Below are 23,401 nucleotides of genomic sequence, written 5' to 3'. Positions count from 1 at the left end.
TCAAAAAAGCAACAAAAAGTACAATGCTAAACATAACCAATAAATATTATTTATTTATAAAATGTAACTTTTCATTCTATTTTAATTTTTCTTGTTTGAAAAAAAGCCCTTTATTTTTTTTTAATTTTACGCTTTCCCAAGATTTTTGTGTAAATCTCAAGGTTTTTTTTAATGAATCTCAAGGTTTTTAAAAAAAAAGGTTGGAAGGTTTGAGAATGCTAAAAAAATCTTTTATTATTGGACGTCACAAAAACCTGGCATCAATTGAAAAAAGCAGAAAAGAAAGAGTAAAGTCTATTGCTGTCGAAATAAGTAAATTATGGAACAAACTCAACTTTCCAAGTATTTCTAAAAAATAAGTTGGAAGAAAAATTGAAAAGGTTATAGAAAAACATGGAAAGTATCTTAAAAAGCCTGGCAAAAAGGAAGAATGCTTTGTTTTTGGAGATCTTTTTGATACCACCAATATTAAGGGCATATGGCTCAGTCTGGAAGATAAAAAATTTTATAACATACAATTATTAAGTTCAGGAGAAGTTGGTCATAGTACTAACACACAAGTGTCATTACATCCTTCAAAAGTCAGAGTTTGTAATGCAAAAGATACAACTTCTACAAGCAAAGCAAATAATTGTCCAGTTAGCAGTTCAACTGCATCAGAAGAAAGTGGTTCAGATTTAGATTCACAAGACAATTATGAATCAGTGGAATTAAAAAAATCAAGAAAGAGAGTATATAATGGAACAAAATTAGCATCTAATCTTGCGATAACTGAATCTTTAAGTACAAATAAATCAGTAAGAATCTGTAAAAAGTTATTTGAAAAAGGTATTGAAACAGAAACTCCAAGTTAGACAGGAATATGGAGATCAACTATAAGGCAAGGGAAAAGCATGAAGAAAATTGTTGCTAAAATGGTACAAGAAGAACAATTCTGCTTACATTTTGATGGAAAGAAAATAAGCAAGACTGAATACCAAGTTGATATACTTCAAAATGAGAAATAGAAAATTAACTTAGGAATTGTTAAATGTGAAAGTGGAAAATCCAATGATATTTTTGAAACTTTTAAAAAGTTGCTAAATGATTTTGATGCATGGAAATGTATTACAATGATTATATGTGACACAACAGCAGTAAACACAGGAAGATTAATTGTATAGTTGTAAAAATACAAAATGAAATGGAAACCAGAGGCTTTACAAAACCACAATGTTTAGAATGTCAGCATCATATACTGGATCTCCCTTTAAAACACATTTTGGATCATTTTGTAAATTGTAAATCAACAAGTCCTGGTTTTGATTATAAATTTGTGAAGGACTTAACTGAAATTATGAAAATCTTCAAAAAAATTATACATATGAAGCTGAGCCTAATCATTACATAAACTTGGGATGGCGAGATGATTTCAAACTCCTTTATGAGTTATGTGAAGCTTTTAGTTACTTCAAGAATCATAAAAAATTACCAAAAATTAAGTGGCACAAGCTTCCTCCATTGCACAGTGCTAGATGGAACTCCAGAGCATCATATGTTTTTCTTGCTTATTTTCTTATAACAACATGGAGGTGTGAACTTAAAAGTGCAACTTTCAAGTTCACACCTCTATGTTGGTACCAAAGTGAAAAACACCTCCATGTTGGTACCAAAATGAACCAAAGTTTTTTCCATTGATTTGCAACTTTTATTGCAAATCAATGGAAAAAACTTTGGTTCAGCAAACAATTATTTGATGATAAATTATATGACTATATGCTTGATGTATTGACTGAAATTAAGTGTACGGCTGCTTTAAAGTGCTTTATGAAACACTGGAGCAAAGAAGATAGTGTAGTTCATATTCCAAGAACAAACATGATCGCTGAGCGAGGGGTCAAATTGATGGAAGATCTCATTCAAAATTCAAAAAAATGGGAATATGCAAATGTGAAATTTATTGGAACGAATGACCCGTGAAGCGTTAAAACTAACTTGCTGAAAATAATTGCTTTTATTGATCCACTTCAATGATATGTAGTTTATAAATACTAAATATAATTTACAATTAGTTTTATATATTTTTGTGTCTGTTTATAAATGGGTTGGAAATAAGCTTTATGTGTCTTCATGTAATCTATGAAAAATCACGTTATTATCAAGGGGGGGGGGGGGATATTTTTGCAACTAGACTACCATTAAAACCGTTTTTTATAAATTACTCAACATTTCTCAGGTTATAGAAGTATGGCCACAACAGATTCAAAAAATGTCATAACCCTAATAAACAGTGATACTATTCGTTTACAAAAATTTATTTAAAGTCTTTTGATAACTCTAATTAAATTAGAATTGATTTTTGTAAAAGTAAAAATGATATATTTCTTACAGCTTTTAACTATATGTAGGGCAGAATGGGATGAGATGGGTTTTTGGGTTTCAGAAGAAAATTTTTTTTTCAAATTATTTGTGACAATATGAAAGCCTAACAAGTTAATTTCATAGAGATTATTATTAGTAAACATTTATGTATTAAAGTTATATTTTTATGTATACAGTATATAAATCTCCTTTGTCTCAGTATTTGGTTAAGATAAATATATGAAATAAAGACTTTTTCAGAACTACTAGTGAAGTGGTAAAGTGGTGTACAGGAGATTTGGAATAAAACGGGACACTGTCCAAATTCAACCCTAATTTTAATTTACTACATTTTTAATATTATAATTAATTTTTTTGTTTAAAAGTAAGTGAGAAGTTTTTAGTAAGATGTTTAGGATTTTGATAAGATGTTTAAGTTTTTAATAAGATTTTATAAAAATACTATTGAAAAAAAAACTTGTCAAACAAAGTGAAATTTAGAATTTACTTCGGTATGTTTTATTATGATTAGAACAACAAAGACAGAAAATGCTCAAAGTTATTTTTTTTTAACTCGTCCCATTTCACTTCAATCTACATTCATTTTCCTATATTCCGCGCCAAAGCGGAAGATTAAATAAAAAAAATTTAACACATCTTTATTTGATCATATATTAAAAAAATTTAAATTTCCCAGCTCTTTATTTTAGGAATCTTTTTAAATAAATTTTTTTGATTTATAAAATTTTTTTTTAGGCATTAAAGTGTTTTCAAGTTCATGTTCTAATTGTCAAGGAGACAAACTTTTACAATGTAGTAAGTATAACTAATTTTTGCAAATCATTGATTGGTGGAAAATGGATTTTGCAATTTTCACATTTTAACATTCCAGAAAATTAAAAAAAAAAAAAAGAAATGAACTTTTAGTAATCCATAAATGATGTTAATATTATTAAATTTATTAAAATACAGGGTGATAAATAAGTTTGTATAACAAACATTTTATTGCACAGAATTAAAAAATAAAATGTAGTGTATAGAATAAAAAAAAGAAATTAAGTTTTGATAATAAAAAACATACAACAATCAAAAGAGGAAGACGAAGAGCAACTTGCGTTTTCTCAACATGCCGTGAGACGTAGTACAAGCCTAGCTCTTTAAAACTGCCCAGATACTGTAGTCTAGTGGATTGAGATCAAGGCTTACCATAAGTGAAGTGTACAACGCTGCATGTTTTTTGTCGCCATTTTTTCATCCAAAGAGTACAATTTTTGCAAATGTTATGGTTGCAGATTAAACTCCTTGTTGATGACTTATCAGACCCTTTCTCTTCTTTAGCCGAGCTTCCGTGCTATTCGAAGCATGGAGCGTTGCTGATTACGGATGATATTCTTTTAGAATACACTGCAATTCTTTGAAGTATTGACAGCCCCTGGTTTTCCAATCGTGGTAGTTTCTTAGATGTGCCTAGCTGCTGTTATAGTTGGACTTACTGACTTTGGGAGATGGAATATGCAACTGCTGTGCTTTGTCTTAACAGCGTGTTTTAACATTACAATGTTTGCCTTTTATGCAATTTTTTTGAGACATAAGATAAAAATGATATATCTAAAGTAACCATGAGCGAGATCTCGTCTCGTTCTCGTTTCTCGTGAGAAGTGGGACTTCTCGTGAGACACGAGAAATAGAAAATTCTCGCGAGAAGTAGAACGACACTTAAATATTATATTATTTTCCAAATTAAAACTTATTATAATTTACAAAATGCTTAATAATTTGTTTTTTTAATTAATTAATATTTTGATTCCGTGATTTTAATAAATCTAATTAAATATTTAATTTGTTTTTGACAAAGACAAATTAAGTTTTTAATTAGATTTTTAATTAGATTTTTAATTAGATTTTTTTTTAAAATCTAATTAAAAAATTTTAATTAGATTTTAAATATTTTTAATTAGATTTTAAATACAAAAACTTTTTGTATAAAATGGTGCACTTTCGACTTAATTTCATTAGTTTACCAGTGGAATTCAACTTGACACATATTGTTCATATTGAAAAGAAATATTCTTGCCTTATTTCAACGATCAAAAATGTCACCAAAAAAAAACAAATATTCTTGCCTTATTTCAACGATCAAAAATGTCACCAAAAAAAAACAAAATCCGGAGATATTTTCAAAAAACAAGTGACGGTGCTGAATGCAAGGCGCGCAAAAAGTCTTTGAAAACAAAAGATGGAAACACAAGCGGACTTTATCGTCACCTCGATAAAAAACACAGCCAAGATTACGCTGAGTATTCTGAAAAAACTGACGACTCTCTTCTTCCTCCTCTTGAGAAGAAACAACGAATCATGGTCGAAATGCTTGAATTCCAAAGTCCAAATATGATAAAGACAATTCCATTCAAAATCAGTTTGACTCTGCAATGCTGGATTACTGTTGCACTGATCTGGCATCCTTTTCAGCAATCGAAGGAAGAGGTTTCAAGAAATTGTTTGACATTGCAAACCCTAAACTGAACCTTCATCACAGAACAACATATTCAAGAAAGCTTTCAATTCGGTCAAGAGAAGTTCAAGCTGGAATGAAGAGCATAATAACGGAGATCACGCCAAATCTAAAAAATGCTGCATTTACTTCTGACCTTTGGACTTCTAGAGCTCAGGACAGCTACATCTTTTGGTTTATTCATGCTATTGACGAAAATTAGAGACTACATCACTGGACACTTTATGTCCAATAGTTCCCAGGCAGACACACAGGTATATTAATTGAAGGAAAGCTGGATTCTTTCATAGAAGAACTAAATTTGCCTGCTGATTTGCCAATGTACTGCGTGAACAACCAGGCAAGAAACATGAAACTTGCAGTCAAATTGTCAAAGCGCCTTGACCAATACTTGTGCAACAATCATATTTTGCAATGTGCAGTTCGAGACTCATTTGGAATGACTGCTGGAATGGATGATGCGTTGCGAACATGCAAAGATTTAGCTTCTTTAACTTTGAATCAGAATCAGACGCTCAAGGAATCAATTTTAGACAGTTACGCCAATCTGTTGACACAAGATGGAATAGTGAACTAGATTGCATGGCTTCTGTCCTACATCTAAAGAGTGCAGTTATCAGCTTATGTGCAAATGAAGATATTTTTTCTTCAAAGACCATCAGTGCATCACAGTGGAAATCAATCGAGTGAGCAGTAGAAATTTTGGTACCACTTAAAGAAGCTACAGAAACGTGGTTGGCTGAGTCTATTCCAACAATTAACACTGTCACCGATTCTCTTTATTTAATTCATGACAAAGTTGATCAATTTATTGAGACGGATGGAAAAAATGGCTACGGTGTCTTGTATGCAAAAAACTTGAAAAGCTGCATTGAGAAAGGATTTCCTCTTTGTCACACTGGAAACTTATTGAGTGCTGCAGCAAGCTACTTAAATCCTGCTTTAAAGGGACTTCACTTGAAGTTCTTCAAAAAATTTCAAACAACAAAAGAATGGTTAGCCTCGCAGATTAAAGATAATGTTGAGTGCCGACCTGTTGCCAGTGTCCTTTCAGCAGATTCTTCTCCTAATTCAAAACTGAAGCGCAAGTTAAACGTCAGACTTGAAACACAAGAGCCAACATCTGAACTGAATCCTATTTTGAGCAAAATGTGCCAGTATGTATATCTCCCTGATGCCAAAAAAGACTTTCCGATTCTTGATTGGTGGAAATTGCATTCAAATACATTGCCAGAACTCTCTTCATTAGCTAGACAAATTTTAGCTATTCCAGCAAGTTCAACTAAATCAGAGAGAGTTTTTAGCTCAGGTGGAAACGTCGTCCAATCATCCAGACACAACTTTCACCCAGAAAAAGTAGAACAAATCATCTTAATCAGAGAAAACATTGTCTTGTTGGAAAAGTTTGGCAAAAAAATTCTGAATTAATATTTGTAAAAGTTGCTTACATTTGACAAATGTCATTTGTGTCTATTTGTCAAAACCATGTTTACATTTTTTTTTCTACTTGGATTTTAATAAATTTGTTTTCAAAAATTGTTAAATTCCTCGTCTCGTTCTCGGTCTCACGAGAAGTACTAACTTCTCGTCTCGGTCTCGTCTCGGTTTGAAAAATCCTAGTCTCGCTCATGGTTAATCTAAAGACTTCTTAAAGAAGATCACTTTTTAGATCTAATTTCTCAGATATCTGTTAGACGCAGATGAGACGTCTGATTCATATGCCAATTTTAGAAATATGAGATAAAAATCTAGTTGTAATATAAAAGATAAAAATGAGACATCTAAAAGACATTAACTACTGTCACTTTTTAATTCATACATATGTTAGACGAAAATGACACATCTGATTTTTAAGCAAATTCTAGAAATATGAGATAATAATCTAAAATCTGAAAGACGCTTCTAAAACAAAAAAGAAGATCTCTTTATACACTTTTTACATATATTTGGAATTTAGAGTTTTATTAAAGTTCATAGCAGTCTTGACTAATTGGTAAAAGATCTGGCCAAGAATGCACATAAACGACCATTATATGGAAAGAAGCGTGAATTTCCTAGTTAAATCCGTTTTATCTTCCGCGGTGCTCTAAGTAAAACTGATAGGACTTCTTAGAGCACATTAAATACCACACATGGTATTTAAGGTAAGATGACTAATATGAGACGTCTCATTGATATCTGATTCTAAATGTCTGAAAGGTGTTTAAAATTTCGACGTTTTTTATATACCGTTAAAATGTCAATCTGAGACGTTGCTGAAATGTCTAATAGACTTCTTTGTGTCTGCTATGTAGGAATGAGTAAAGAAAAAAGCTTCAACACAAATTTTAAAGATCTAGATATAGAAATGATTTTCTTTTGAAATTTTCGGGATTTTCTTTTGAAATTTTTGCTATTTTGAGTTTTAAAATACCAGAAGTCACTATAGAAATAAATTATTAAACCTGCACCAAGAAAAAAATTATTTAAATTTGTCGTAAAAACGAACCGCAGCACCAGAGTCGTAGTAACAGAAGTTTTTGCCTGGTGCGAAGTTAAAGTTTGACGTCCTCTAACACAAAAAAACATTAAATACGCAAACTTATGCCTTTAAAGAATAAAATTGGCGTAAGGCGTTCATTTTCATATGCCGTTAGAGAGTATGATGATTAAGCTAAGAAACATAAAAATTAAGTATTTATAAATTCCTCCATAATTTTTTAGTATTAAAAAAAGTAGACTTTATAGATAGTACAGTATAAAAAAGTTAAATTAATTATACTAATAGTTAATTAAAGTTTATAAAAATTCTGTTTTTGATTTAATAGTTTATTTTTAAAATATAGACGTACATTATTTACGAATACTTTGCATTGAATGTATTTTTTAAAAGTAACATATCCCATATAGGTTCACTGTAAATCCACTACAACAATGTTTGCTGGGAACTTAGTTTAGTCGATAAGGTTAATTAATAATAGCAATGCATCTTAATAAGATCAACTTCATCATCTTAACAAGATCAACTTTTTAATTAACATTTAAATTTTTCTTGTTTTCAAAAGCAAACATTTCTTGGTTTCAAAAAAGCAAAGTCGTCAATAATGTCATCATAGTTAACATGTTAACTATGATGACATTATTGACGACAGCGTATTCAATGAACAAAATTGACAATATGAATAAGCGCTTTTGTCTCATTGTTGATTTAAGGTAGGCTTAACTACCTTGAGAACATGAGCTATTAATGGAAGTTAATTGCTCATTCTGATTGCAGACTGACTATTTGAAACGTTCTATCCAGTGATTTTCAATTAATAGTTCTTTCTTCAAGAATTTGTTTTAAAAAGTCTCTTTTTTTATTTTTACCTTGTGATGATGCAAAAATTTAATGCTTGGTATGAACCATGTGAACCCCCAGATGTTTAAGATTATTCTGTGAAAGGGAGAAAGTTGCTTATAAAAACAGCAAAAAAATTATTAAAAAAAAATTACAATCATTAGATTAATCTATTTGTTTTTTTGCTATTTACTGATTGTCTTTTGAATTAACGTAATTTAACATCAACTACCTTGGCTGTGTATTTTACACCTCCTAGGCGGTACTATTTTCTAATTGTCTTTTGAATGTATAACGTAAACCGCCTACGCGGTATACGTTATAAATTCAAAAGACAGTAAGTAAATTGCAAAAAAAAATTGGTTAGTAAAACAAGTTAAATGACGCAACGATGTATAAGTTTATAAATTTTTCAGGTGTAAATTTAAGAATGATTTCTTTTTAATAACTTGCATATTTATAACTATGCAGCAATATTTTTTGTTTTTGTGTGGCAAAAGTTGTATTCGTTGTAAGGTAAACAAAGTAGAACAGAAATAAGTGTTATAGAAAAAAAACAAAAGCATTTGTTTTATGAATCACAATCTTTATAATCATTTTAGTGTTCTTGTTAAAGGATACTAAAACCTTTATAAAGTTTTAGTGTTCTTGTTATAGGACACTAAAACGATTAAAAAGTTAAAAAAAGAAGAAGCAAAATATGCAAGAAAAGCTTACTTTAAAAAAAAATAAAGCACGGGATGGAATAAAATGATATCTTTATTACTTTACCATAAATCGAAATATTTAGAAATTTTATAATTTTCATAAAAAATTTTTTTTTTAAACATTGATTTGTTTTCATTTCTTGTTTTTATTTCTTTTTCTTTTTTTTTTTTGATCATAATTTGTATGGTAAAAAACATAAAATACATACTATTACTGAATTTCTTACTTTCATCATTAAAATAAAACATTACTGCAAACATTGTTTTAGTGGATTTATAGTGGATTACTGCAAACATTGTTTTAGTGGATCCTTACGGCCTTATCACAGAGCACCGCGGGAGAGCATTTAACAAGAAGTTCTCGCCTCCTTTCGTACCAATGTCTCTAATTGGGCTGGAGCTGGTATCGAACCTCGGGCCTCTGGGTTCTGAGCCAGAACTCTAACCACTGCGCCACGGCTACTCACGGCGGACTTGCAGTGGACTTATATAGAAATATTTTTTAACATTTGATATTCATTTGAGTTTTGCTCATTAGTTACTTAATGGCTATAGCGCCATTTGTGGTAGCCGCTAAAAAACGGCGAGCATATAACTTTCCGAACAAAACTACATTGGCCTGCTCAAAATGCCTATATAGGTTCGTTCAAACTCCGCAATAGAATGTTTGCTAGGTAATTATATGATTAGGCTTCAATAAAAAAAAAAAAATTTTGCTATTATTTATACTTTATTTGCAATAATACTATATTCTATATTATTTACAATAATACTTATTTCTATAGTGACTTCTGGTGTTTTATAAATAATTCATAAAACAATAATTAAATTTAATATTCGTATCTATATAGCCTAATAATATAAGTAAAATATTCATGCCATTATCATTAAAAATTGTAGAGAGTGTACTACATGAGTTCTACACAAAATCCACATGGAACCCATGTGAGACACAATTTAATACTTTACTGCGCAACTTGTTTCACAATCTGCTAACTGCTGTTCTCCTTATTATTATAGCATAACACATAACATTTGAGTAAAACTCTTGTTTTTTTAAAATGATATTTTTTTACAGCAGATATTTTATGCAATTTTGAATTTTCTTAGTTTGTTTTGTTGTTTTAATTTTTCTGAGATTTTGAAATCATTTTCAAATAATTTGCTAAATAAGTTATTCTGGAAATTCTGTGAGTTTGGTAAAGAATTAGAATTTAAATAACACGCTGTACTACAATTAATAATGCAATACTAATGATGCAATATATTCATAATTTTTATTTGCTTTATTATCTTTTTAGATTTAGAATCAAATGCAACTCAACAGTCTGCTTCTTCAATGTATGTATCCACTCAATCTCCTTCAATGTATGCAACAACTCAATCTCCTTCAATGTATGTAACAAATCAATCTTCTTCAATGTATGTACCATCATTACTTTCAACTGACATTCAATTCATGCTTTCATCTACAAATGGAAATAACTTAGTTTCAACTTTAGCTCAACCCTCAACAAATCAAATTGTTATTACTCCTTCTACAACAAATACAGCATCTCCTCTATATTCAGTTGACATATCACTAATGTCACCATCCACAAGTCCAAATAATATAATTTTAACCACAGTTCAATCTTCAACAAGCCAAGCTTTTTATGAGCCTTCCAGTTCAAATAGGTATGAAACATTGTCAGTATACTCAAATGGTGTACAAGTTATGTCTTCATCTACAAATGGAAATAGTTTACCGTTAACCTCACCTCAACCTTCAACAAACGAACCTTATATTACACCAATCACAACTAATATTAACATGGCTTCTTCACCAAAACTAACTGATTTGCAATCTTTATCTTCACCAACAAGTGAAAGCAATATAGTTTTAACTTCAACTCAACCTTTAAGCCAAATTTTTGTTACACCAAGCAGCACAAATGAAAACAAGACACCATCTTTACTTTCAACTGACATTCAATTCATGCTTTCATCTACAAATGGAAATAACTTAGTTTCAACTTTAGCTCAACCCTCAACAAATCAAGTTGTTATTACTCCTTCTACAACAAATACAGCATCTCCTCTATATTCAGTTGACATATCACTAATGTCACCATCCACAAGTCCAAATAATATAATTTTAACCACAGTTCAATCTTCAACAAGCCAAGCTTTTTATGAGCCTTCCAGTTCAAATAGGTATGAAACATTGTCAGTATACTCAAATGGTGTACAAGTTATGTCTTCATCTACAAATGGAAATAGTTTACCGTTAACCTCACCTCAACCTTCAACAAACGAACCTTATATTACACCAATCACAACTAATATTAACATGGCTTCTTCACCAAAACTAACTGATTTGCAATCTTTATCTTCACCAACAAGTGAAAGCAATATAGTTTTAACTTCAACTCAACCTTTAAGCCAAATTTTTGTTACACCAAGCAGCACAAATGAAAACAAGACACCATCTTTACTTTCAACTGACATTCAATTCATGCTTTCATCTACAAATGGAAATAACTTAGTTTCAACTTTAGCTCAACCCTCAACAAATCAAGTTGTTATTACTCCTTCTACAACAAATACAGCATCTCCTCTATATTCAGTTGACATATCACTAATGTCACCATCCACAAGTCCAAATAATATAATTTTAACCACAGTTCAATCTTCAACAAGCCAAGCTTTTTATGAGCCTTCCAGTTCAAATAGGTATGAAACATTGTCAGTATACTCAAATGGTGTACAGGTTATGTCTTCATCTACAAATGGAAATAGTTTACCGTTAACCTCATCTCAACCTTCAACAAACGAACCTTATATTACACCAATCACAACTAATATTAACATGGCTTCTTCACCAAAACTAACTGATTTGCAATCTTTATCTTCACCAACAAGTGAAAGCAATATAGTTTTAACTTCAACTCAACCTTTAAGCCAAATTTTTGTTACACCAAGCAGCACAAATGAAAACAAGACACCATCTTTACTTTCAACTGACATTCAATTCATGCTTTCATCTACAAATGGAAATAACTTAGTTTCAACTTTAGCTCAACCCTCAACAAATCAAGTTGTTATTACTCCTTCTACAACAAATACAGCATCTCCTCTATATTCAGTTGACATATCACTAATGTCACCATCCACAAGTCCAAATAATATAATTTTAACCACAGTTCAATCTTCAACAAGCCAAGCTTTTTATGAGCCTTCCAGTTCAAATAGGTATGAAACATTGTCAGTATACTCAAATGGTGTACAAGTTATGTCTTCATCTACAAATGGAAATAGTTTACCGTTAACCTCACCTCAACCTTCAACAAACGAACCTTATATTACACCAATCACAACTAATATTAACATGGCTTCTTCACCAAAACTAACTGATTTGCAATCTTTATCTTCACCAACAAGTGAAAGCAATATAGTTTTAACTTCAACTCAACCTTTAAGCCAAATTTTTGTTACACCAAGCAGCACAAATGAAAACAAGACACCATCTTTACTTTCAACTGACATTCAATTCATGCTTTCATCTACAAATGGAAATAACTTAGTTTCAACTTTAGCTCAACCCTCAACAAATCAAGTTGTTATTACTCCTTCTACAACAAATACAGCATCTCCTCTATATTCAGTTGACATATCACTAATGTCACCATCCACAAGTCCAAATAATATAATTTTAACCACAGTTCAATCTTCAACTAGTCAAGCCTTTTATATACCTACCAGCATAAATTCTTACATTGCATCTTCCCAAGAATCAATTGTTATGCCACTTGAAACTGAAACTAAAGTTGAGAATAACATAGTTTCAATCTCAGCTCAACCATCTACAAATTCAGCGTCTTCACATGACTTTATTGGTATACAATATATGACATCATCTTTCAGTGAAAACAACATAGTTTTACCAACAGCTCAACTATCAACAAATTTAATAATAAATACACCGAGCATCACAGATAATATTGAATTTTCACAAGATTTAACCAAAATGCCATTTATGTCGACATATGGCGACAATATAGCTTTAACTACAGCTCAACCATCAAAAAATCTAATAATGTTTACTTCTAGCATTACAAATGCTAATATGGAATCTTCAAAAGATTATAATGACTTTCAATCTATGTCATCGTATTTCAGTGAAAAAAATATAGTTTTAACTGAAGCTCAACAATCTACAAACTTAGTTTTGAGTACGCCTAGCTTCACAAAGGATGTTATAGCATTTTCACAAGACGCTACTAGTATTTCATTTATGAATTCATTCACAAATGGGAACAATATCGTTTCAATCACAGCTCAAAATTTAATAAACCAAGTTTTAACTACATCTAACATCATAGTTGATAATGGAGCTTCATCACAACAATTAGCTGTTACGCCATTTATGACATCTACTAATAATAACCAAATAGTTTCAACTTCAGTTTTATCTTTTCCGAAGTAAATTTCAATTAGATATCAGTTTTTTATGGCTTATGACTTCATTAAATCTCACAAAACAATTTAAACAACACAAAAACAGATTTAATCAGTAATTCATTTCTATGTTTACAATAAATTTTAATAATAAAAAGTTTCCAATGCAGTTCATACTTTAACATATCTAATTTTGATTATATGTTGCAGTACAAATAGCTTCGTCATTTAAAACTTATGTATCGTATAATATTACTCTTTCAAAAATAAGAATACTCCAGTTATAAGTATATTGTAATATTTAGTACAATGTTAAATTTAGAAGTTCAGCTCTAAACAAACACGTAGTTTCAAAAGATGGTTTCTAGATCTTATTTTATTACTTTTTGTTATTTTCAATGGACTTATTTTTAAAGTAATATTGCTTAACGACTTCAGTATTTTATTTTTGTATTTTTGTATTTTAAAATGTTTAATAGTATCATCATAACCGGTTAAAACTTAGGCAATATTTAATTGAGTTTTCTCAAAGACTTCTTAATCTATTATAAAAACGAAAAAAAAAAAAAAGAAATTAAATGATGCATGCATTAGTTTTTATTTCAACAAAAATTAACTCTCAATTTTACAATATGCAAGTAACCTAATATTTTGTAATGTACCAATGTCATCTTTGGAATTTTACATTAAGTCACTTTTTTGGTAGTATTGTTCCATAAATTTAAAAATATTTAACAGCATTTGCACCTTTGTCTCTTTCTCTCAAAGTTCTCTTCACAATAGTCCAATAAATTTGAAGATTCGTTCAGAGCAGTTTGGTGGAGTAGCACCCTTTGAAACAATATTTATACTAGTTTTCTTATAGTACTTGGTTATATTTTTGACGTAATTGATTAATGTCAATCTGGGATCGATGTTATAAAACATTTTACCGGCGTAAAATGTTACCGGCGGTAAAATTTACTGCGTAAATAATTTTTGTCAATGTTATAAAGTATTTTCAAAAATGACCGGCGATAAACCTTTTACTGCCAAAACGTTTACCGTCAAAAAATGTTCCGGAGGTGGGACAAACGGAAACTTTTGTTGAAGATCCAAAGATATGATTATTTAGTTGTAGAAACATATGGTTCAGAATGTTTTTGAATCTTCAACTCAAAAACATTTTGTTTTTGACAATCTTTTAAGTCTTTAGAATGTTATTGATCCGTACAATAAATTTCTAAAAAACAATTCAGGACAAAGATATCTACAAAATTTGATGCGGAAAAGTTTTAAAACATTGAATTAAAAAATCATCTCTTCTTAAAATTTGTTGGTTGTGCATTTTAGTAAGTAAAAGGGGTAATTTTTCCAATCATTTATTCACATATATAAATTTGATGCCAAAGTTTTGTTTGTTTCGGAAAAAAGAGCTTTAAAGTTCACAACTACAAATAAGTGCAATGTAGCGTTTTATGAAACGTGCCATGAAACGTGCCATGTAACGTGCCAAGTAACGTGCCATGAAACGCGCCATCAAAAAACATATATGAAACCTGAAAGGAAATTTGCATTTGAAACTCAAATGTACACTAGTTTTTATTTGTCACTAGTTTAAGCAAACTTTTTAGTCATTCTATTTCCTTAACTTCTCCATCAAGTAACCTTTACGGTAATTGTGTTTTGAAATATACTCTCTTGTAGCATAATTTTATTTTTTTAAATACGTTTTTGTATGCACCATTAAAATATTGTTAAGATTGATTAAGTATTTTTAAGAAAATACAATTTAAAGTTGTACATAATTATATATAATACCGATGATGGTTAATTATATATAATAACCGATGATGGCTTTAGAGCATATATTTAACTAACGCAGCAGTATAGTAAATACAGCTTATCTCTTTGTCTTATTAATATATGAGATAAGTTGTATCTCATATATATATATATATATATATATATATATATATATATATATATATATATATATATATATATATATATATATATATATATATATATATATATATATATATATATATATATATATATATATATATACATTGAGGCATATTCGTTTAGACGCATCAATTTTTTTCTCTTTATCTTAATTTTTTTCTATGTATTGTCAACTGATATGCATGCAAGTTATTATCAAAATAATTGTTGTGTTGTGGGCTAATAAAAACCACAAAAAATTTTTTTGTATGTGTCTTTATTAACATGAGAGTATGTTTGATATACAAAAGCACATTTTTTAATTGGAATATATCTATAGACGCAATCAGGTTAATAACGGTAATTATTGATTTTTAATCACTTTTACACAAATAAATTGATAAATTTTAGTGTAATTTGATCTTTTGCTCTGCCAGTATCATTTTTATTGCATTTTACGAAATGCCTAAAGGAAAGTATTTGACAGATGCTGAAAAAATACAAATTAATTTATATCGTGGCTCAGAAATCTCACCAGCACTTTCTATACGAGAAATAGCAAGAAAAATTGGAAGATCTGACCATGTTGTACGAAACAACATTGCAAAAGGTGACAATTACGGTGTAAAAAAGCAACAAACGGCAACAAAGTATTAACAAATCGGCAAATTTATCGAACTCGCTTCGAAGCAACCAAAAATAAATTGAATGCTACACAAATAAAGGATAAAATATTATTGCCTGTCACCAATGTTGCACATATTCTATGTACAACACCAAACGTAAAGTGGAACAAACCACACCAAAAACCGATGTTAAAAAAACACCATAAAATTGCTAGATTACAGTTTGCTAAAAACCATATTAAAAACGTAATATAAATTTGCTAGATTACAGTTTGCTATAAACCATATAAAAACGTAATATTTTCAGATGAAAAAAAGTTCAATTTAGATGGTTCGGACTCTTACAGTTGTTATTGGCATGATCTAAGAGGAATAAATGACCCACAAACAAAACAAAATTATTGAGGAGGAAGTTTAATGGTTTGGGGTGGATTTTCTTATTCAGGAAAATTGACTCTGTGTTGTCGTTTACCTAAAATGAACTCGATAAAGTATACAGAAATGTTGGACGATGTTCTCATAACTTATATGGATGAAAACATGGACGATAATGCCATATTTCAGCAAGATAATGCTGCAAATGCACACATCTAGGCATTCTATGAAATGGTTTAAAGACCACGACATCCCGGTTCTCGAATGGCCAGCTTGTAGCCCAGACTTAAATCCAATCGAGAACGTGTCGGGAATGCTATCAAGAAAAGTTTATGACGCTAAAGCATCCGGAAACCAATTTAAAACTGTTACTGAGTTAAAGTGTAAAATCCTTGAAGCATGGTCCGAGTTGGATCAAACTACACTTCAACGACTAGTGGAGCCGATGAAAGGCAGAGTTTTTGAGGCGATTCAGTGTAATGGAGGACATACGCATTACTAATTTCCATCTTTTAATGTCAAAAATATGACTGCGTCTATAGATATATTCCAAATAAAATATGTGCTTTTGTAATTCAAATATACTCTCATGTTAATAAAGACACATAGAAAAAATTTTTTTGTGATTTTTATTAGCCCACAACACAACAATTATTTTGATAATAACTTGCATGCATATCAGTTAACAATTCATAGAAAAAAATTAAGACAAAGAGAAAAAAATTGATGCGTCTAAACGAATATGCCTCAGTGTATATATATATATATATATATATATATATATATATATATATATATATATATATATATATATATATATACTTTATATAATTAAATGAATAAAAACAACTAAATAGCGGGACTTAAAGTTTCATGCCCAAAGGCAATCATCAGCCGTGAATCATAAAGTATAAATTGCTCTATTATTTGATAATATTGAGCACTGTCATACGAACAAGAGTTTTTGTATTTTACACCGCAATACTAACCTCACTTATATATATATATATATATGTATATATATATTTATATATATATATATATATATATATATATATATATATATATAGATATATATATATATATATATATATATATATATATATATATATATATTTTTAACAACTCGAAAACTTCGGAGGTGAATTGTAACCATGAGCGAGATCTCGTCTCGTTCTCGTTTCTCGTGAGAAATGGGACTTCTCGTGAGAAACGAGAAATAGAAAATTCTCGCGAGAAGTAGAACAACACTTAAATATTATATTATTTTCCAAATTAAAAATTATTATAATTTACAAAATGCTTAATAATTTGTTTTTTTAATTAATTAATATTTTAAGTAGATTTTAAATACTTTTAATTAGATTTTAAATACAAAAACTTTTTGTATAAAATGGTGCACTTTCGACTTGATTTCATTAGTTTCCCAGTGGAATTCAACTTGACACATATTGTTCATATTGAAAAGAAATATTCTTGCCTCATTTCAACGATCAAAAATGTCATCAAGAAAGAACAAAATCTGGAGATATTTTCAAAAAACAAGTGACGGTGCTGAATGCAAGGCGTGCAAAAAGTCTTTGAAAACAAAAGATGGAAACACAAGCGACCTTCATCGTCACCTCGATAAAAAACACAGCCAAGATTACGTTGAGTATTCTGAAAAAACTGACGACTCTCTTCTTTCTCCTCCTAAGAAGAAACAACGAACCATGGTCGAAATGCTTGAAACAAAGTCCAAATATGACAAAAACAATTCCATTCAAAATCAGTTTGACTCTGCAATGCTGGATTACTTTTGCACTGATCTGGCATCATTTTCAGCAGTCGAAGGAAGAGGTTTTAAGAAAATGTTTGACATTGCAAACCCTAAACTGAACCTTTATCACAGAACAACATATTCAAGAAAGCTTTCAATTCGGTCAAAAAAATTCAAGCTGGAATGAAGAGCATAATAACGGAGATTACGCCAAATTTAAAAAAAGCCGCATTTACTTCTGACCTTTGGACTTCTAGAGCTCAGGACAGCTACATCTTTTGGTTTATTCATGCTATTGACGAAAATTAGAGACTACATCACTGGACACTGCATGTCCATTAGTTCCCAGGCAGACACACAGGTATCTTAATTGAAGGAAAGCTGGATTCTTTCATAGAAGAACTAAATTTGCCTGCTGATTTGCCAATGTACTGCGTGAACAACCAGGCAAGAAACATGAAACTTGCAGTCAAATTGTCAAAGCGCCTTGACCAATACTTGTGCAACAATCATATTTTGCAATGTGCAGTTCGAGACTCATTTGGAATGACTGCTGGAATGGATGATGCGTTGCAAACATGCAAAGATTTGGCTTCTTTAACTCATCAGTCAACAGCTGCAGCTGAGTTGCTTGAATCAGAATCAGACGCTCAAGGAATCAATTTTAGACAGTTACGCCAATCTGTTGACACAAGATGGAATAGTGAACTAGATTGCATGGCTTCTGTCCTACATCTAAAGAGTGCAGTTATCAGCTTATGTGCAAATGAAGATATTTTTTCTTCAAAGACCATCAGTGCATCACAGTGGAAATCAATCGAGTGAGCAGTAGAAATTTTGGTACCACTTAAAGAAGCTACAGAAACGTGGTTGGCTGAGTCTATTCCAACAATTAACACTGTCACCGATTCTCTTTATTTAATTCATGACAAAGTTGATCAATTTATTGAGACGGATGGAAAAAATGGCTACGGTGTCTTGTATGCAAAAAACTTGAAAAGCTGCATTGAGAAAGGATTTCCTCTTTGTCACACTGGAAACTTATTGAGTGCTGCAGCAAACTACTTAAATCCTGCTTTAAAGGGACTTCACTTGAAGCTCTTCAAAAAATTTCAAACAACAAAAGAATGGTTAGCCTCACATATTAAAGATAATGTTGAGTGCCAACCTGTTGCCAGAGTCCCTTCAGCAGATTTGTCCCCTAATTCAAAACTGAAGCGCAAGTTAAACGTCAGACTTGAAACACAAGAGCTGACATCTGAACTGAATCCTATTTTGAGCGAAATGTGCCAGTATGAATATCTCCCTGATGTCAAAAAAGACTTTCCGATTCTTGATTGGTGGAAATTGCATTCAAATACATTGCCAGAACTCTCTTCATTAGCTAGACAAATTTTAGCTATTCCAGCAAGTTCAACTAAATCAGAGAGAGTTTTTAGCTCAGGTGGAAATGTCGTCCGATCATCCAGACACAACTTTCACCCAGAAAAAGTAGAACAAATCATCTTAATCAAATTCTGAATTAATATTTGAAAAAGTTGATTACATTTGACAAATGCCATTTGTGTCTATTTGTCAAAACCATGTTTACATTTTTTTTTTTACTTGGGTTTTAATAAATTTGTTTTCAAAAATTGTTAAATTCCTCGTCTCGTTCTCGGTCTCACGAGAAGTACTAACTTCTCGTCTCGGTCTCGTCTCGGTTTGAAAAAACCTAGTCTCGCTATTGGTTAGTGAGTTGTTATTTCAATGTTTATCGTTAATTATTTTTATTTATGAATCGTATTAGAAGTGACGACCGTAGACAGTTTTGTGTTCTAGGCAAGGAGGAAAAGGCCGCACTCACTAAATTATAAAATTTTCTAAAAAAACTTGTTTTACTTTTTTTTTAAGAAATTTTATAACTTTTTTTTATTTCGAAGTATAAATGTAAAATATGAAAAAGTGCAAACATTAAATTTTTACAACTTTATTACAAGTATCGAACAAATGTTTTACAGTTTTGTAAAACATTTGTTCGATACTTGTAATAAAGTTGTAAAACTTTATTACAAGTATCGACAAAACAATCCTAAAAATTTCATTACAAAAACCAACAAAACAATCCTGAGACACGGCAGAACCAAGATATGTTTTAAAAATATGTTAGTTAGAACATCATTGGCTTTTCTCTACACTCCTAACTGATATCAAGTGCATAAACAAACTTCACAATGACACGAACGCATTCGGAAATAAAGGAACCACATTTAGTTCACATTGATAGTCTAATATAACTCTGAGGCTTTATTTTCCTGTGATTCTTCTCTATAAAATAGTTGCACAATTATGTTGCATTAAAATCGTTGCACAATTATGTTGCTTTAAACTCGTTGCACAATTATATTGCATTAAAGCCTACTTACTTTCAGTTTTAGGGGATAAAGCAAGTTGAATGTATTTGTAATCTTTAAAAACTTTTTTTAATCATATTTTTTCTGTTTTTTGTCATACGAAAAAATTCAAAAAATCACTATCAGAGTTAACAAGTGATGTAGACAGGATTTTTTGATGTTCCAGATATGGCAGTTTCAGGAACTGTACAAACTCCAAACTTAATTATATTCATGCTTATTTCAAATAAGAATGTTTGCATTGTGGTGATTATAGCCTGGAATGAAAAATACTCTAAAAAGTTCCCTCTCCCTACCCCAATGTGAAAGCAATGAAATAATAAAAGATATTAGTTTAACATATTATACTAAACTTAAATTCAATCATAAGTGTTAATTTTCATTAAACAAGGTTTTAATGAAAATTAACACCTCCACAAAATAAATAGGTTGAAAACTTATGATATAACTTACGAACACTGAAAGTGTTCGTAAGTTATATCATAAGTTATATATATAGTTATAATTATATAGAGCTATAACTTTTAGTAATGAAAATACGTCTATCTTTCATACAAACTCGTAAAAATCATTGTATAATTTTCAAAGTTTTGCGACATTATCACAAAAATAAAATATTTAAAATGATAAAAGTATTCATATTTAAACATTTAGGTAACCAAAATATTATAAAAATACTTTCAAATATAATATAACATATATAGTTTGTTTGACTGAAACTTCGGCTAACAAGCACGATTTGATTAAATACTCTTGTTTACATTTTCCTCGATACGAAAAGCCTTAAAAAACAAACTAATAATTGCGTTGGTGGAAATCAGTGCTGGATTAAGGAAACCTGGGGCCCTAGGCACTAAAATCTTTTTGGGCCCCATTTTTGCATTAAAAAAGTTCTTTTTTTAAGATTACTGAGTAATAATGTACGTACATTCATTAATGTAAATATTTACTAATGCACATAAGCCTTTTCTTCATAAATATAAAAAAATTATGTGATAAATCTGGTATTTATTTTTTTAAACATACTACATTTTTTTTGCTAGTCAATCAAAAACTATTTAAAATATTGCTCCACAATACGAGCATGAAGTCAAATTCAAAAGTTCCCATTTTATTTGAAATACACTCAGCTTTGTGCCTGGTTTAACTTTTTTGAATGAGATCTTTAGCAATCTCAATCAATGCTGTCAAAATTGCTTTAAAAGAATTGAGAACTGCTTCAGTGGAATTTGCGTGAGACTTCCAACGCGTATTTGATAATGATTTGAGTACTTTTTTGTTTCCAATGTGTTTATTTTTAAGACATCCCAGCAATGCTTCGAATTTGAAAAATACGTATACAATAGTTGCACCATAAAAAAAAAAAATAACTGCAAGCAAGCGACATTGTACAGAACATTCTGAAAGTTTGTCCGACTAAGTTCAACGAATGCGTAGCACACGGTATATATACCGCATGCTCATTGAGATTAGACATTATTGTTTGCATACTCCGATACATTACCTCTAAATACTTCCAACATATTTGCGGCATAGTTGTAAGACTGACCTCTAAAATATTTAAAATCTAAGTGACAAGTCTCGCCTAAAAATTTTAAAACCTGCTCTGCAATTACCCCACCGACGCACAGTTTGCCAAAGTGTGCTAAAATTAAAAAAGTGTCAGAGTACCAAATTAACAAAAAAAATTGTGATTAATGTAGATTTAATGGTAATAGTTGTTTTCCATATTTATAAAGCTTTAATAAAATGATATTTCCCCTAAAACATTTTTAGAATACATAACGTATTGTAACGTAAACGAGATTCGTTACGTTACGTTCAAAATGTCCGTTATTTTTACGTAACCGAGACGTAATATTTTACGTAACGATACATTGTAACATAACGTTACGTGCAAAAATGTAATTTTTACGTAACCGAGATGTAACGTTAAACGTATTTATACGTAACATTCAGACCTAATAAGATGTGATCATGGTCACCTGCGGCGACTTTCGAATTTGCGACATTTTTAATATACCGTCTTGTATGCGTATGCATAATTGATTATTAGCTTACATTTATGTCACAGCTTACTCTTAGAGCCTAAACAGTTTAGACTAAAAGAAATAACCTTCGTCTACAGTGTATGGGGTAAACAGATACTACTATAACAATAGCAACCATACTAAAACTTAAAACATTAACCATCAGTTTTTTTTTTTTTTAATCTTTTATTACAAAATAATAAATATTATAATTTTTTCCTTTAAAACTACATTATCTCAGGTTTTATAGATTTACATTATATCGTTTTTACAAATGTTCGTAAATATATACATTTTCTATTTTTTTTTTTATGTATTTCTTTGTATTTTTAATTTTTTTTTGTGTTTTTATATTTTATATTTTTTTGTATTTTTTTGTTTTATAATTTTTTGTATTATTTGTTTTTTATTTTTTTGCCATTGTGCGGAATGAAATCGAGAGTTTAGATTAGGTTAAAAAAAGGAGAAACTCTAAAATAGGTTAAAGAAAGATTCATAAGGTAAAAGAAGGGTTTATATCGAAACAAATTAGAAAGAATTACGGGACTTTTACAAAAAACATTATGTTACGAACACTATAGATAAAAACTTATGTGTTAAAATAATACTTCATAAAATAAGGGCTGGCAATGATTTGCTAATCATATATAATAATAATTTTGTTGTATAACATAGAAAAAATTGCAAGAGGGAAGGTAATCTTTACTTATCGATTTTACCACATGTTTAGCATTTGTTATTTTTGACTATCTGCTGCCTTGTGCTTTTTTACACAACAGTTTACCGTCTTTGGCTAGCAAGGCCAAAGACGGTAAACTGTTGTGTAAAAAACGAAAGAGGATGTTTTGAGTCGGTCCGCATGCGTGGGAGGTGAAGGTTTTTTTCCAAATTTAGGTCCACGGCATTGTTGTTTTTGTTGAACCGTTCCAAAAAAGTTCTGCTGGCACAACTGTCTTTTTGTTTTTTGCCACTTC

The 23,401-nt window shown here is 30.2% G+C and overlaps 1 protein-coding gene across 1 annotated transcript in view; it reads left to right on the top strand.

The window, feature by feature from the left end:
* The window catches only part of LOC100208802 (mucin-2), a 28,191-nt gene extending 14,373 nt beyond the window's left edge, over positions 1 to 13,818 (top strand). The window contains exons 5-6 of the mRNA XM_065807947.1: positions 3,097 to 3,156; positions 10,180 to 13,818. Coding sequence (XP_065664019.1) covers positions 3,097 to 3,156; positions 10,180 to 13,346 — 3,227 coding nt within the window. The 3' untranslated portion in view covers positions 13,347 to 13,818. The remainder of the gene's footprint in view (positions 1 to 3,096; positions 3,157 to 10,179) is intronic.
* Positions 13,819 to 23,401: the final 9,583 nt, after the last annotated feature.

Source organism: Hydra vulgaris, chromosome 10 (genome assembly GCF_038396675.1).
Source record: "Hydra vulgaris chromosome 10, alternate assembly HydraT2T_AEP".
NCBI lineage: Eukaryota > Metazoa > Cnidaria > Hydrozoa > Anthoathecata > Hydridae > Hydra > Hydra vulgaris.
The sequence above is the reverse complement of the archived record's forward strand: the minus strand, read 5'-3'. Positions and strand labels throughout refer to the sequence as shown.